We start from the raw sequence: 16,438 nt of genomic DNA, 5'->3' as shown, positions 1-16,438 counted from the left end.
GACTATCTTTATTTCATTGGATATTCTTTCCTGCTTTGTCAAAGATTAGTTGTCCATACATTTGTGGGTCCATTTGTGGGCTCTCTACTCTGTTCCATTGATCTGAGTGTCTGTTTTTGTGCCAGTACCATACTGTCTTGATGATTACAACTTTGTAATACAGCTTGAAGTCTGGGATTGTGATGCCTCCAGCTTTGGTTTTCTTTTTAAGATTGCTTTGGCTATTCAGGGTCTTTTCTGGTTCCATGAAAATTTTAGGGTTGTTTGTTCTAGCTCTGTGAAGAATGCTGGAGTTAGTTTGATAGGGATTGCTAGCCTCACACTTAATATAAAAGTATAAGAGTTTCTTTTTATTGTAATTACTGCTATTTTTGCTGCATTTCATAACTTTGGACTCATGATATTTTCATTACCAATTACTGATAAATTTTAAAATTTCCTTGACTTTTTATATGGAGTTTTTTTCTTCTATATGCCGTTTTTCTTTTTCCATTTCCCTCTTCTCATGGTTTAGAATTTTCACATGCTATTTCTATTCTTTACTGATTCTCCTAAAAGTATATCATGCATATTTTATATAAGAAATTATAAAGATCATCACCAGGATGAAAACTCAAAGAAAAATCCTTTCACCAACTTCATGCTCTAGGCAGTAGCAAAAACATATTACCAAAACTCATTGTTATGGAATTCTAATGTATAGAAGGTTTCCTATAGAAGCTTCCTATAGGAGCTTCCTATAGGAGCTTTATTGTATCACTTTTTCCCTCAGACTATTTCAACTTAATGCAAATCTAAGATGTTATCTGCATACTATCAAAACTTTCAACATTCTATGCAAAAGAAATGACCTCTTTAATGACAACAGAATCCAGAATTTCTCAGAACTTTACTATTGGTGATACTATTGGTGGTGGTGATTCCTTAATATTCTGAGGAATTAGTGATGAATGATGGTGATATTTTCCTTGCAGTAACCTATGAGAGGAGACAGACTGGAGTAGTGGTAAGGAACTACAAATGAAATTGATGTCTGAAGATCATTTTATGATGCAATACTACTTCACCTATGCTTTAAGCCAGAGCAAATTTATTTTTCATTTTGGTAGCTCTATTGCTGGAGGCTCTCTGCGGTCTATGGGTCAAGTAAGGCAAGAATTTCCCTCCTACACAGGACATGAGGGGTGAATGGCATAATTTCAGTTCTATCAATTTCTCTATCTCCTAAGAGAACAATCCTCCTTTCCTGATTCCCAATCCATATACTTAATTGTGTCTGATGTCTCTGGAGACTACTTTCCACCTAAATATTGAGACTACAATACTAAAGCCAGCTAGATATAGATATAGATACCTATATATAGATCTATCTATCTATATAGATAGGTAGATATCTATAGATATAGATATATATAGATATAGGTACATAGATATATATCTATAGACAGATAGATAGATAGATATCTATACACATATAGATATATATTTGGGGGATATCATTTTTGAAGCAGGAAATGAGATGACCATTCAAATAGGAAAGAATGGTAATGACCATTCCCAGATTCAACATTAAATCATGGACAGACCTGTTATATGGGCTTTGTCATGGTCAGGAGTGCCAGAAATTAGGTTTCTTGGGTCCTCTCAGTCTAATATATTCTTACAGTTGGAAAGGATCCCAGGATTATCCTGCTGTAGGGTCATCACCAAAAGCATCTCTAGGATAAAAACCAATGGAGAATTTTTCTGTTGCTTGCCTGAAATCCTAAGTCGATCTTATACTTTTATAGTCATTTGACAGCAAAACCACTTTCTTGTACTGATTCAGCTTCTGTTTATTTAAATCTTTACTCCTGTCACTTGTAGGCACTTGATGGAACAAGTGCTATGACATGGGAAAGCTGTAGGTAGGTGGGCAAGGGGGTCCTATATAGTTGGTTAGGAGGGCATATTTGGCTTTCTTCTGGTTGGTCTCATTGGAAGCATGAACAAAAACTAGGGAAGCTGTCTTATTAATCAAATCTCACAATTGGGGCCAATTTTTACCGGGGTTATTGTTTCACTTCTTGAACTGTTTGCTGGAGACAACATTTTGACTTTCTACAACTATGACTTGTAGACTGACTATGACTTATAGGTTGACTTCCTGGGCTAGTTAGTATAAATAACAGATTGGTCTTCAGGGCTGGCTGCTGCAGATTGTGGCTCAGAATTCTATTTTTATATATGGTCTGGCCATTGTCCCACTTACATATTCAGTCTCTCATCTAGCATTTACTATAATCATACCTTTCTTCCCATCACTTTCCTGAAACTGCTCTTGTCAAGGCTGCCAAAAATTAATTTTGCTAAACCCAATGGTCAACTCTGACCCTCATTTAATCTAATCTATCAACATTTTACAGTTGATCCTTTCCTCTTCCTGGAAACATTTTCTTCCCTTGGCGAGGGAAAAAAAGAAATTCTGAAATGAAATAAAAATAGCTAAAATTAAGAACTCAGTGGAAGAGTTCACAGCTGAAGAGAAAAATCACAGCTGAGGAGAAAATTAGTAAGGCAGAATACGGGGAAGGAGAAAAATTCAAAATGTAGGGCAAGAAAAAAAATGTAACATTAAACACACAAACAAAAAATAGGAAAAATAGAGTGAGAAAGTATACCTTGAATTTTGGTTAGAGCCTTGGAAGGAGAAGAGACAGAAAACAAGGCAAAGGCAATATTTGAAGAAGCAATGTTTGAGAGTTTTCCAGACAATGTGAAAGACACAAATCAGCAGATTCCAGAAGGCCAACCAATCCCATGCAAGGTGAGTAAAGGGACACCAGTACTAGAGAAATCAAAGTAAAACTGCAGAAAATAAAAAAAAAAAGACAAAAATTGTTTTATATATGTATCTATCTATATATAAATATATAGATAGATAGAGATACACACACACACACACACACACACACACACACACACACACACACATTACATTCAAAACAGCAGCAGTCAGACCGTTGACTGATTTCTGAAAAACAAAAATCAAATGCAAATATCCTTTATGTTCTGAAAGACAGTTAACTGCCTTCTAGACTTACATACTTAATAAAAATAGTCTTCACTAATTAAAGTAAAGTAAACACAGAAGAAAAAAAAACCTGAAATAGTTCTTCACAAGCAGACTAACACAAAAGAAATTTCTAAATGATGTTTCTCAGGCAGAAGAAAAATTATTCCACATGGAAAGACACACACAGAAAGAAACCAAGAGAAAGGACAGCCATAAATACATGGATAAATCTAACACTAATCGTATAAAAATGTGTAAATTGTCTTCGGAACTTAATACTCAGAACTATAATAAAGGATAACAGCATATATGTAGATGAGACTAAATAAAATAAAAGTATTCAAATGTCTATATACTGTTCAGGATGAGGGAAATGGAATAATTATTATTATGCTTGATACATTAAGGACTAAAATTAACCAAAAAAAGAAAAAGAATTAAAGATTAAGATTGTAATTTCTAAATTAATCACTGAAAGAATAGAAGTAAAGTGAAATACAATGAAAAACAGAAGGAAAAATGGAAGCAAAGTATATAAAACAATAAAAAAGTTATAATAGTTTAAAAGATAACTAATCCAAAGAGAGGGAGAGAGAAAGAAAAACATGGAACAAGGAGGACAAATAGAACAAATAAAGATAGGTTTAAAATTAATTATATCAGCAATTATATTAAAGGTAAGTAGACCAAATTATTCAGTAAAAAATAAATATTGCTAGACTTAATTTAAAAAAAAAAAACTATAAATATGCTGTATTCAAGAGACATGCCAAAACCATAATGTGATAGGTTGAAAACAAAAGGAGAGAAAAGGAGCGTTACTAAATACATTAACCAAAAGATAGCTACATTAATAGACTTTAAGGCAAAAAGCATGACTTCAGTAAATATCTCTAGTGAATATAACTATCCATTTTTAACTGCTTTTTACGCTATTTTGTTATCATGGGTAATGATATGTAGATTAATCTCCAAGAGCCATTTTGTTAGACAAAGAGCTTTGATATTTTCTTCTTCACCCTCCAACTGTAAAGGTACAATAAACTAATAAATCTTTAAAAATACCTTATCTTTCAATTTGTGTGTGATTACTGTCATGTTTTAATTTAGGAAAATTCCCTGGCACTGAAGTCAGAACTGCTTCATAGGTGAATGCTCAGTTACTAACTGCCTGGCGTCAAGGGAGACCGCAAGAAAGAACCCAGGATGACACTGCCTCTGGCGTGGGGATGGATAGATGGTGGTGCCAAATTCCTTGCCTGCCTTGCCCAGTTTTCTGCTGCTCTTTTGTCTCTGCCTCCCACAGTGTATCAAATGCTCATCTATGTGGCTCCTCTGATGCCAACTACTTCCCTCATCACTGGGCCAACAGCAGGAGGTATTTGGTCTGGAACAGTCTTCCACCACCCTATCAAACTTCCAACATTGTCCCCCAACCTCCACCCCCTTAGTTTTGCCTTTTCAGAACACCAAAACTGGGGATGGCCATTTCTGTCCTACTTGTTTTGGTATCCCCGAAATTACTGTGTTTCCTATGAATGTAGCAAAGAAACAGAGGTTGATATGGTCCTGCACTTTCAGCCTTCTGGAGCTGCCATTTTGGACAGAGTAGAGATAAGCTGGACATGCTTCTGCTTTGGCAATTATCCACATTATCACTTGATGTGATTTCATTTGTGAAGAGTGGTCAATCAGGGTGTTCAGCTGTTAACTGAGTGGTCAGCTGTTAAAGTTGGATTGGCTCTAGCACTTCCTAGCACTTTGCCCACTCTTCAGTTTCTCTCTCGTTCTGAACAGTTTTTATTCTGCATTTGCTGTGCCCACCTAAGGCAGAAAGAAAGTGAATACTCATCTATGTGTAAAGTAACTGTAGCTGTCTGATAAGCAGTTGGAAAAGGCAAATAATTAGCATTCAAAAGGAACAACTGACTTCTCAGATACTAGGTTCCTGAAGTTAACTTAATGTATGATTTTGACCATTCATGATGTAGTGACTTTTAGAGAGAAATTTCTTTATTGCTCAATTTCTCAACTTTCTGGTCCAATGTAATATATAGGAAGTTCAAGAAAAGTTTATGGAATGGCAATCTAAAGGAGAGAGTAAGACATTCTTTATGTTCCTCAAGTCTCCTACGGATACATTTACACGTATCACGACAACAGAAAATCAGAAGAATACAGGCACAACAAGAAGGGAAATCTGGCTTTGTTCCAAAACCAATTTCCAAAGAGAGAAACACACCGCAGTTATTCTTCATATTCTAGGAGGTGATGTCATGATATCAGAAGTTCTGCACACAATTGTGGCAAGGATATTAGTTCCAAATGATGCATGTCCCAGCAACACACCAGAACTTACTCCATACCCTAGAGGAACAGTTGTGCACCTCATGCTAAGCACTGATCCTTCCATGATCACAGTCCTGTCTCAGTCCCAAGGTGGCATATCACTGTGTAGACACACTTTTTAATAGCTTTTTGTTCCCCAAACGCTGCCCATTTTATTCTTTTTCTCCCTTTCCTCAAATGACTGCAGTGAGTTGGATCCCTGTCTGTTGGATCCTTGCATAGAACAGACTTGCCTTTGAAGTAAAGATTCATGTAGAGGTGAATGAATTACTGTGGTGGAGAAAAAAAGAAAAGAAAAACAGTTATATGTATCGGCCTGCAACCAAAGTTGGCGCACTCAGGTGGAAGATGAGAGGCTGGCTGTTGAAGCACCCACATTCTTCAGCTTGTAACACATCCAACATGTGTCCAACACTGGATGAGGTTTCTTCTCTCACAACCCATGGCAGGTCCTTAGGCTTCATCTCCTGGGCTTCTTTACAGAAATGGAGCTACCTGTCCATACCTGGACTCGGTGAACACACGGTCCCTGTTACACTAAGCAGCCCATTCTGGAGTTTGATCTGGGATGGATGAGAACCTCAGGTGGGACCTGCTCCTTCTAAAGGATACAAATTATCAGCTGAAGAATACAAAATTGTCCCTGTGTGGAGACCCCTGTGCTCCTCGGACACCTCTGAAGCTTAACTGCTAAGAATTTCCAGAAGACCAAGTTTCAGAATGTTTCCTGCAGGGAACTTCCTACAGAGGCCTTTTGGTGGCCTTTAACCCAGCTGTCTGGAAACGGACTTGGTGAAATTGCAAAGTCAGAAAGCCAGGTTTACCAGCACAGTGATGCATTTTGTTCTTGCTTCCTTATTTCCAATCTCTGCCAGAGATTTGTGCTTCTGCAACATGTACATGTGTTTCAAAGCCATTACAAGTCCAGAACCCACCAACTCCAGGGGCTGACCACTACAGTTCTTTACCAACGCTTCCTCTGGTCTCCAGGGCTCCAATGACCAAGGGAGGGAGGATTGCTGTTGGTTAGCTACTGTGGTGGGTGATGTGGATTTAGGCTACAGGTATGTCCAGCTTTACATCATGGAGTGATCAGAATGCAATGTGGCAAATGGATTGGAGTAGAGTAGACTGGCTGTAGGAGGGCCAATTATTTTTAACCTACTTATATGAAGGAAGGAAGAGGTGATAGATGGAAGAGTTTAGTAATGAAGTGTCAGTGAGCCTACAGAAAGCCAAATAAATTTAAGCACTATTTATTAATTATACTAGGAACAAATTTCTGTGTTGGAAGGATGAAGAGTTTATCCAAAAAGAATAGTAAGATCTGATTTGGGCAATAGGATGGTTGGGGTGAGGGTAAATGTACTATGCAGGGGCAGGAACAGATTTGGCTGTTGTTTTGATGATTGACTAAAACATTCGAGATAATGCACTACTATATTTTGGGACACACTGTGCCTGGGTCTGATCTTAGAGGTACAGAGGGTGGTGTGTGATGCTGACAGGGAACTAACTCCCTGGTGCGTTGAGTTTTAGCACTTGTGACTCTGAGATGCATATGAGGCAGTGATTTGTAAATCAGGAGTTGTGAGTTGGAGGTGCAGATCTGTAGTTTCAAAAGAGACGTGGGGATAAATGTACCCCTGGTTGATGCAGGTGGTAGTTGAAAGCGTGTTGGCCAGAGCCGGTGTGTGTCCTGGGCGTTGGGCAGAGGGCAGAGGGAGCCAAAGCTCTTCAAGGTCGAGGTGATGGTTGTTTTCCTTGTTGAGCTCAAGTTTATGACTCGGCCTCCACCTAGCTTGCCTTCTTCTAGCAAGAGAGGCATCATTGCACCTCTGTGGCTCCTGTCCTTCAAAAAGTCATAAATGATTCCTAGTCCCAACGTGTGGGGGAGCTATCCAGGTTCCTCGCTTCAGTTTAATTTCCCCAGGGAAATTTGAAGAAAGAAATCTCTCCATTATTTGAACTTCAACAAAAGACCACTATATTAATATTTCAACATAAAGTATTTCTTTAAAATAGTCTACTCCTGGGGTGCCTGGGTGGCTCAGTCGGTTAAGCGTCCGACTTCAGCTCAGGTCATGATCTCACGGTCCGTGAGTTCGAGCCCCGCGACGGGCTCTGGGCTGTTGGCCCAGAGCCTGGAGCCTGCTTCCGATTCTGTGTCTCTCTCTCTGCCCCTCCCCCGTTCATTCTCTGTCTCAAAAATAAACTTAAAAAAAAAAAAAAAAGCTGCTGAGGATTCAACTCAGTTTAAAAAAATAAAGTAAAATAGTCTACTCCTCATACAGCTAGTAAATCAAAGCCTATTAACTTGAGAAAGCGGATTCTCCCAACATTAAATGCAAACTTACTACTAATCTTTTCATATCATATATCCATGCTAAGGTTTTATACACCTTAAAAAGCAGACACATTATAATGATTATAAGACTGATCATTACTCTTTTACCAAAAAAAAAAAAAAAAAAAAAAAAAAGCTACAAAGAATTAACTACATGGACCAAAATTTATGTCTTCATTATATCTATCTTGATTCTGTCCTTTTCTCTCTTTTTGGTTACTAATTCTGGTTCTGATTCTTATTTCTTTCCTGGATTGGAATTTTACTTACCTCACCTACAAGTTAGGTTACCTTCCCAAGTAACCAGGTTACCTTCAGGAACCACTAAGAAAACAGTTTGAGGTTAATAATTGAAGACTTAGGAACAGAAACAAGGAATCTGGATGAATTTATGTTTTTCTGTTGGAGTCTGTTACGCAGTTTGAAAGAGTTAACTTTTTCAGAGTTAAGAATTTGCACAGACAAATCAGATATTTTGATAGTTTTGTCTAGTATAAGTTGCCTATAAAAACCCATGCCCCTAATAGTTATTAGCCAGCACTTGAAAAAAACCTCTTACAACTATTGCTAAGTCTTTCTGGACACACCACCTAAACTTCACCTACGTAACACAGGACAGCATTGGTGGTTCAATGGTAGAATTCTCGCCTCCCACGCGGGAGACCCGGGTTCGATTCCCGGCCAATGCAGCAATTTCCTTTATAGTTTGTCCCACAAAATTACACCGCACAGGCAAATACGGTCTTTTAGAGTTTTGGGTTGTTACTGCTCCAGTGCTTGGCATTCAGCAATCATTTAGTGAGTCTGACTTTGAAAGTGGGAGTGTCGGGGCAGGGCGGGGCGAAAGGGTTTGCGATTTGGACCTAAGACCACAGTTACTTTCAGCCTTTCCCTTGGAGGCCCCACGGAACCCAAAAAGCTACCAGGTCACCTATGCCCTTGCTGGGCTTTGGGTTGGCCGCTGGGCCACGTGTCAGCACAGAGCGAGGATCGCGACACCAAAGTCCCGGGAGGACAATAGCCGCGGGGCCCCGCAGACACCCCTGAGCATGAATAAAGGTGTAGGCTGGTGAGGAGGAACTCGCGTGGACCCGAGGGGAGCTGCTGTAAACGCGTAGGTTCACGTCATCAGCCGCCGCCGCCCGCCGCCGCCGCCTGCGCGCCTCCCGCGGGCCCGTGGCTGTTCCCGCGAGGATGCCGCGTGCCTGGCAGCGTGCCCCAACAGGTGTTAGCCCTAAAAGTAGACTTTTAATAAGGGAAAAAGAACTGAAGACTCTGGGAACGGTTGATCCGGGTTTGTTTTCTACCTCTTGGACGCTCCTTCAAAGGATTCCCATTTGAGGGCACTAAGTGCGTGACTGCGTTGGAGACTGCGGGTGATTAATTTTCATCTAAGAATAGCTTAAAATTTAAGTTTTTAAAATCTATTTTCAAACCAGCAACATTTCACTCTTTAAGAATAAATTTATTCATGTTCAAGGGTTTCCTTATTCTGATATTATTGTTGCATCCACACGACTCCTGAAACAGAATGCTATGGGCACCAGTGACAATCACAACAAAGTTTATTACAATAAGAGGCAAGGCCAACCGATCGGGACCAACACTCTTGATAAGAGTGCGGCCTCGAACAGCCGGGGTACAGAGTTTTTAAAGCCGATCACATCGTTTTATCATTACCTGGGAACAGAACAGAGAAACAGTTCCCAGATGAGTTAGGAACAGTTGCCAGATGAGTTAGAAACAGTTGCTGAATGAGGTGATTATTTTAGACTTTCTGCCTAAGTTGCAACCAGTGGATCTCCTTGACCTTGCCTCTGATGCTCTTTTCTTTGAGCTTTTGTTTTCCTTCATTGGTAAAGCCAATGTTCTGACAAACAAAGCTGTTATTTTTCAAGCTACGCATTAGCCCTACACTACAATTTAACCTTTACATTATGTCTTTGTACGTTTGTTGTAAACTGATGGTGATATTTTAAAGTCCTTTCTTGGCAATATTGTGTTGAAATCATCAGGATGGTTTTACTATTTTGTTTTAACTTGTCTGAGAATCTTTGTCTTTGTCCAATAAACATTGTAATGTGATACATAATTTCTTGTTTTTAAGATTTTTCTCTAAACAGGAATCAGGCCTAGGAGACTTGATTTTATTATAAAAAGGAAAATGATGCATTGCTTATGTGACAAGGCACACAGAAAGGGCTCATCAGGTACCAGGGATTGACCATGGATGATCAACTTCAAAACAACACCACGGTAAAACTATTAGACTTTAAAAATAAAGAAAACATCCTCAGGTGCTCCAGGCAAAACTATGAAATAAGTTACAAAAGCAACAGAATTAGATAAGCACTAACATAGAAAGCAAGGCAACAGTGGAGCAGCATTTTCAAGAAACTTCGGTAGAGAAGGGCAAATCACAGATATCCTATCCAGCCAACCTCCTTTTCAGTGCTCGTCGAGGTATAGGAGAATGGCTCTTTTATGGCACTCTGGTGACCCTGTACTTCTCCACATGGGCCACAGAGGCAAGGTTCAATGTTGTTTGACCCAAATCTTGGCTGAATATCCCCTTGGAACATGGAAAGATAGGCAGTCTTGTGAGGTGCTACTGTATGGCTATTTCTCACTGATCTCTTGTAGTAGGTTGCCTGTCCTGGGGCAAACTATAAGCAGGCAGTTTCACCTGTCTCCCTGGTTCTGGTGAGACCCGGAAATTTCCACCTTGCCTCCACCCCTGTAGGATGCAACTACAAGCTATCAAACTGCTTGACAGCAATATGGAATTAGCTCCTTCATGACAGAGTGAGCCACCACTTGTGTTTTCTTGTCATTTGATCCCTCCAGTATGGTGTCCTGCTATGGGATTATACATGTGGGGAGCTGACAACATACTACACTTGCTTATGCTGTGTGTCTAAGTAGTAACTACCTCAGTTCATTTAAGATTTTTGTCTCCTTACTGGTCAATTCTACAGAAGTGTGACAAACACAATCTAATACTGCCTAAGGACTGCTAGACTGCATGATAAATTTGGTGCTCAGTGCAGGGGCAGTAAAGTCCCAGTACTTTCTCGGCGAAAAGACAGAAGGGAGTGCATGGGGATATGAGAACGCTCCCCAGGATGATCTCCCCTAAGTGGTCATTATAAAAAGGAGAGTAAGGACCTTTTGACAGTCCCCATATGTTGATAGACAATTGGAGGTTGAGCAGTGACAAGGAAGGATTGAAAGCAGCCACCTAAATGGTGCTTTAGCTATCACTAAGTTTGTTGAGATTGAGTGGATAACCTCTTAAAACCAAAAGCAAGTATACAGGCTGTGCTTACTTTAGTGGGACTGCTCCCCCATGGCCCCCACTCCATCCCTCTCTACCCCTCACCCTTGACCTCAGGCAATAAGAAGCCTCCTCACTGCTCCAATGGGCCTCACAGACTAGTCACACCGCCTCGCTCTCCCTGAGCTCTTTGTCAAGGAGATAAAATGGTCTCCAGGCTGCTGTGTAACCGGTCAAGCGCAAGTATTCAACTCCTTGGTCTGTGTTCCTATAAGACAGAGTGTGAATTCAACTGACAGAGTTTGGGTAAAACTTCTAAGAAAAAGAAATGAAATTAAAGTTAAGAGTATGGCTTCTATACCAAATCAATGTACAGTTGTGCAAATGTTTAATGGAAATCAATGAGTTGCATGATTATACTATGAATGCTCTTAAAGTATTAATGGAGACTCTTCTGTCCAGGGCACTGTCATGTATTAAATGAAGTGCTAATGGGACAAACTCCCATTGTAGCAAATGTAGCAAATGGTGACATTTGCCACCAGAGGATGGCTCAAAATTTAGCATGAGTAGCTAAACCCGCTGATGTCCAAAGTTTCACTGTATAAATAATGTCATACTGACTGGCAAGTCAAGAATTTTACTTTCAATGGCTCTGACTGCAGTGTTATCAGATCTCTGCCAGGAAGAGTGACTGATATACCCCACCAATTTTCAGTAGCTTGCTTGCCAAGTGAGGTTTCTTGGGACTATAGAGATAAGTCCTTCTGACAATACTTAATCCCTCTGGCAGCCAAAAGGAAAAACAGCAAAACAAAAAAACTGCTTTTTCGCACAAAGAAAGGAACTCTTTCTATACAGAAGCCACCACTGTAAAGCTAAACTTGTAAGTCCTAACAAAGTTTGGCCTGTTTGTTTTACAGTAAAAATTGTTCTTCCACTGTCTTCTGTCCTCCATACTTTTTGATGAAAAATCTGCATTATGGATAAAATTTGAAAAGTACAGACAGAACATTAAAGCAATAATTTCCATTGCCCCCAAACTGAACTCTCCAAAATAAACAGTATTTAATTTATGGTGAGTATAATTTCCAAAGTGATGGAATTAGAGCACTTACTAGTAGTGTTTGGCCAGAGAAACAAAGAATTCTCAAATCTCATTCTGCCAATGACCTAGGTTCCCTGGTGGGTGTGGGGGTTCCTGAGGGAGATATGTATACAATGAAAAGCGGCAACATGTATATAATCACAATTGTTATTGGTAGGGTTTATGCCCCAGTAGAGGGAATCCCAGTAAACTGGTCAATTCAAGGTCTTAGAAGATTTTCCTGCTAAGCACAAAACAACCTTAACCAAACTTCCCCAAATGAATCTGATGCTGCAAGTCCTCTGAGAGGAGAGAGCCAGAAAAAAGACAAATAGATGCAGGGTTGGAGGCTCTCCTTGACACCAGCCAGGCGGCAGGTTTTGATGCTCAGATAGAAAAGGGGCAGCAGTAGCCACACCCCTTTGTATAATATTTTAATATAGTGTGTCCTCAACCATTAGAAAAGGAAGCTCAGGGGTGCCTGGGTGGCTCAGTCAGTTGAGTGTCCGGCTTCGGCCAGGTCATGATCTCGTGGTTCATGATCTAGCAATTTGTGGGTTCGAGCCCCACGTCAGGCTCTGTGCTGACAGCTCAGAGCCTGGAGCCTGCTTTGGATTCTGTATCTCCCTCTTTCTCTCCCCTCCCCTGCTCATGCTGTCTCTCTCTGTCTCTCAAAAATAAATAAACGTTAAAAAAGTTAAAAAAAAAAAAAAAAAAAAAGAAAGAAAAGGAAGCTCAGTATCTATCCTAATACGTGAAGAATCAGAGTATTTGCTCCTCCATTGGGTATTAAGGGTTGGGAAAGAGGGAAAAGCAGACAATTTTCCTTTTCCATATGAACCTTCCCTTTACTTTTCTGATGTCATTCCAATAAGAGAGATATATTAGGTAAGTCCTTCAAAAGGCCATTTTCCCCCTATGGTCACTCCTGTATATCATGCTGGGTCAGGAAACGGGCAACCACTGGCTCTAAGGTATGTCATTTTACTATAGCATAGTCTTCTAAAGTGTGTGAGAGCATGGTATAAATTCAGTTGATCTCAGGACTACACTAACAGATCACAACACCTTCCCATTTTACCTCCTTTTTTGAATTATAAATAGCTGCATTATGGTATGTATTACCACCTAGTTGAACATAACTCATCAGGTAATGTTATACAGTGCGCAATACATGACCAGCACAGGCCAACTATATCAATGTGAATAATGTAAGATGTGTAATTTTATTATTAAATCTTATTAATCTTTTTATTATAATTTATATTAACTTATTATCATTAAATTTCCTTTAGAGAAATAAAAATATAGAAAAATTACTGATCCAATAAAGCAATTTCCCTCCACTAATGTCCTCATAAAACAGATAAAATGGGGGTGCCTGGTTGGCTCAGTTGGAGGAGCAAGAGACTCTTGATCTCAGGATCATCAGTTTGAGCCCACATTTGGGTGTACAAATTACTAAAAATAACAAAATAGACTTTAAAAAATAAGTAAGTAAAGATAAAATAAGTCTTATCTTCCTTCAAAAAAATAAAGTGGCCATCAAAATGAAAATTAAATTATTGAAACAACTCTCTGATTTTTAAAAATCTGTTCTGCTTCCAACCACTTTTAGGTCTTCACAAGTTGAAGTGCTCATTTATTTCTGCCAACACTTCCAAAGATGGATTTAGGAACCCTGCTGTGCACAACTTTTCCAAAGTTCCTAAAGGTGAAATGTGCCCATGAAACTATCCAAGCAACAGCTCCATACCCACAGAATTTAGAACTGGTGAGACCACGGTAAGCAAAAAAGGCAGACTTACATTTTTACTGCGACTAATCTTACCTGGAAGAAAAGGTAAATACCAGAACAGATCAATTTGAGATTCAATTCAAGATATCTGAAATACTTCCAGTTTGTCTCTTGTGGACTTAAAGCCCATGGGGGAAATTGACTATGAAGAGGTTGCTTGATGGTAAGTAAAGTTTGGAAATTATGTTTAAGAGATTGATAATTTCTAGTGTTAATTTTAAGCGTGGGGGGGAGGGGGGGAAATGAAGCGTCATACAGGTGGGGGCTTATAATTGGTGCTTATAGGTTCGCGGGTAGTGTAATTGATAGTTTGAAATTCACACTCCATTTCACCTAGTAGTTCTGCTTTCTGGCATGTATCCTCAGTGAATAGTTAACTCCATTTTCCCGCCAATTTGGGGGAAAATCACAGCAAAACTCACTGCTCCCGGTGAGGGGTGGGGCAGCCCAGTAAGAAGAATCCCATTCCCTGACCGGGAATCGAACCCGGGCCGCGGCGGTGAAAGCGCCGAATCCTAGCCACTAGACCACCAGGGAGCTACCAGCCGCCTTTTTTTAAGAAACACAAGTACTCTCTGCGTTAAGCGGTGGCTATTTCCCGTCTGCTCGCTCTGGGTGACGCGCGCCCTCTCAGCAATTGTCCCCTAAGGCCGTTCCCTCTATAAAAGGTGCCCCACAGCAAAGACCTTACACTGTGGGGGACAACGATTGCGCCCCGGGGCCCTGCCAGGTCAGAAGTCGCCCCGTCCCGGCCGCACCCGTGGCCGCGTGTGGACACAAGGTCACTGCGAAGAGGCGGGAGGGGAGGCGCCCGGACTGAGACCCCGCAGTCCCCAACATCCCCCCAAAGTTTGGGACGCAGTGACGGAGGCTGCGCGGACCGAGACGTTTTTCGAGGCAGGCTTGGCGGCCCTGGACTGGACTTGGGCCCCCCCCCGCCCCGAGCCCGCCGCGCCTGCACTTTCCACCTACTTCGGCTGCTGCTCTGCACGCTCAGGGCCCACACAGAGTGCTCTTCGACGCCGGCCTTCCCCTCACGCCACACGCCCGCTTTGTCCGAAAATCCTGCTGCTGCTTTTGTTAATTGCCGTCTCGGAGCCACACAACCGGCTTGCTGATTCGGGCGAACGACTCTCCCGACACAGGCGGGGAGAATGACGCCACTCGCGACCCCGCTCCACTAGGACTTCGGGGTTTGGGGCCTTTACCCTCGGGACCCGGGGCTGGGCCGCCGTTGAGACTTTCTGGGCTCTGCCCGTCAAACTAGCCTCTTCCGGGCCCGGCCTCCAGGGTCAGGGGCAAGGCCGGGGCCGCTCGGCGCGCTGCGCCCTCTCTCTCCGTCTGCCGCGCCCCGCACCCTTGCGTACGGCCTGCGGATGAGCCCCCCGACGGCGGCGTCGATTCAGTGTGTCCGGCGCCGGCGACGCGCAGCTGCGCGGTGCACGCGGATGCACGCGGCGAACTTGCGACCCCGCCCCCGCTGCCGTCGCGGCCCCGCGAGCGTCACCCGCGGGCCGTAACGTCCCGGCCCGACTGAGCTGCCCTGACGCCCCGGAGGGAGGGACCCGGAGGAGAAGGGCAGCCTCCCCTTTCAGCCCTGTCCAGTGTTAGGCTCCCGAAGCGTCGTGGAGGAGACAGAAACGGAGAGGTGGAAACAGAGCCCAGGGGAGGGAGGAACTCCATGCGACTTTCCTCCTCTGCAAACAGCCAGAAGATGAAATCGGCGTCTCGTCCCGTCGCTGGTGAAGGTGAGTTCCGTCTCCGTGGGGGGGAGCCAAAGCCTTGGCCCGGCTCCCAGTGAGTTCCTTTTGGCCCTTGAACGTCTCTCCCTGGGTTTCTTGTGGATTCCAAGGATGCACCTGGCAGGTTTATTTTTAAAGCATGTACTTTAAGATTACTTTAAAATCTTTTGGCGAAGGAAGCAGTGTCTGATGAGTTTTGGATGAGGACTTTCAGGTGTGGGGAAAACTAGCGAAAGCAACTGTGGTTGAGAATCTCACACACCCAGGAAGGGCACTTCAGCCAGGTAAGTGTGTCTCTTAGGTTCTGCCCATTTTATTTTAAATGCACTGTTGGTCGAATTTCAGATGAATTTAGGACTTTCATGATAAATATTTTAATGTTAGTAGTTTTTAATTTAAATACACATTTTTAAAGTTACATTAAAAACCCACGAAGCCCGCCATTTTTACAAAAATGAGAAAGAAAGACGATGTATATAAATGAGAAAGCCTCAGAGAAATGAGGCCTTTAAGTATTGGTTGTTTCCACTAAAGTTTTTTTGTTGTTTGTTTTAGTGGAAAGTTCCTCTTTCCTCAAATCTGACAATTACTACCATACCCCAAATTCCTCTTTCTACAAAACCTGACAATCACTGCAAGACCCAACATTCACCTTTCTAGTTCCAACCTACTCTTCCCTACACCTTTCCTCAGCATCCCCCTCATCTTTTCTAACACAATAAAAGTCAATTCCAAAGTCAGCCTTCAACTTTAACACTCAACTATCAGTCCATTAAGTTAGAG

At 41.7% G+C, this 16,438-nt stretch overlaps 2 protein-coding genes and 2 non-coding genes across 8 annotated transcripts in view; 2 read left to right on the top strand and 2 right to left on the bottom strand.

Annotated features, from left to right (window-relative positions):
- The window catches only part of FCGR1A (Fc fragment of IgG receptor Ia), a 28,852-nt gene extending 13,774 nt beyond the window's left edge, over positions 1–15,078 (bottom strand). The window contains 1 exon segment of the mRNA XM_042953762.1: positions 14,886–15,078. The gene's annotated coding sequence lies outside the window, so the exon portion shown is untranslated.
- Positions 8,370–8,440, top strand: TRNAG-CCC. Its single transcript has one exon. It is a non-coding gene; the product is annotated as a tRNA-Gly (tRNA).
- Positions 14,379–14,450, bottom strand: TRNAE-UUC. Its single transcript has one exon. It is a non-coding gene; the product is annotated as a tRNA-Glu (tRNA).
- Positions 15,079–15,375: 297 nt separating the features above from the next.
- Positions 15,376–16,438, top strand: part of LOC122228618 (myomegalin) — a 50,632-nt gene continuing 49,569 nt past the window's right edge. For 2 of the 5 annotated variants that reach the window (XM_042953761.1, XM_042953760.1), the window contains exon 1: positions 15,376–15,661. In XM_042953761.1, coding sequence (XP_042809695.1) covers positions 15,595–15,661 — 67 coding nt within the window. In that variant the 5' untranslated portion in view covers positions 15,376–15,594. The remainder of the gene's footprint in view (positions 15,662–16,438) is intronic. The other 3 variants (XM_042953757.1, XM_042953756.1, XM_042953759.1) reach the window with 3 other exon arrangements.

Source organism: Panthera leo, chromosome C1, assembly GCF_018350215.1.
Source record: "Panthera leo isolate Ple1 chromosome C1, P.leo_Ple1_pat1.1, whole genome shotgun sequence".
Taxonomy (NCBI): domain Eukaryota; kingdom Metazoa; phylum Chordata; class Mammalia; order Carnivora; family Felidae; genus Panthera; species Panthera leo.
The sequence above is the reverse complement of the archived record's forward strand: the minus strand, read 5'-3'. Positions and strand labels throughout refer to the sequence as shown.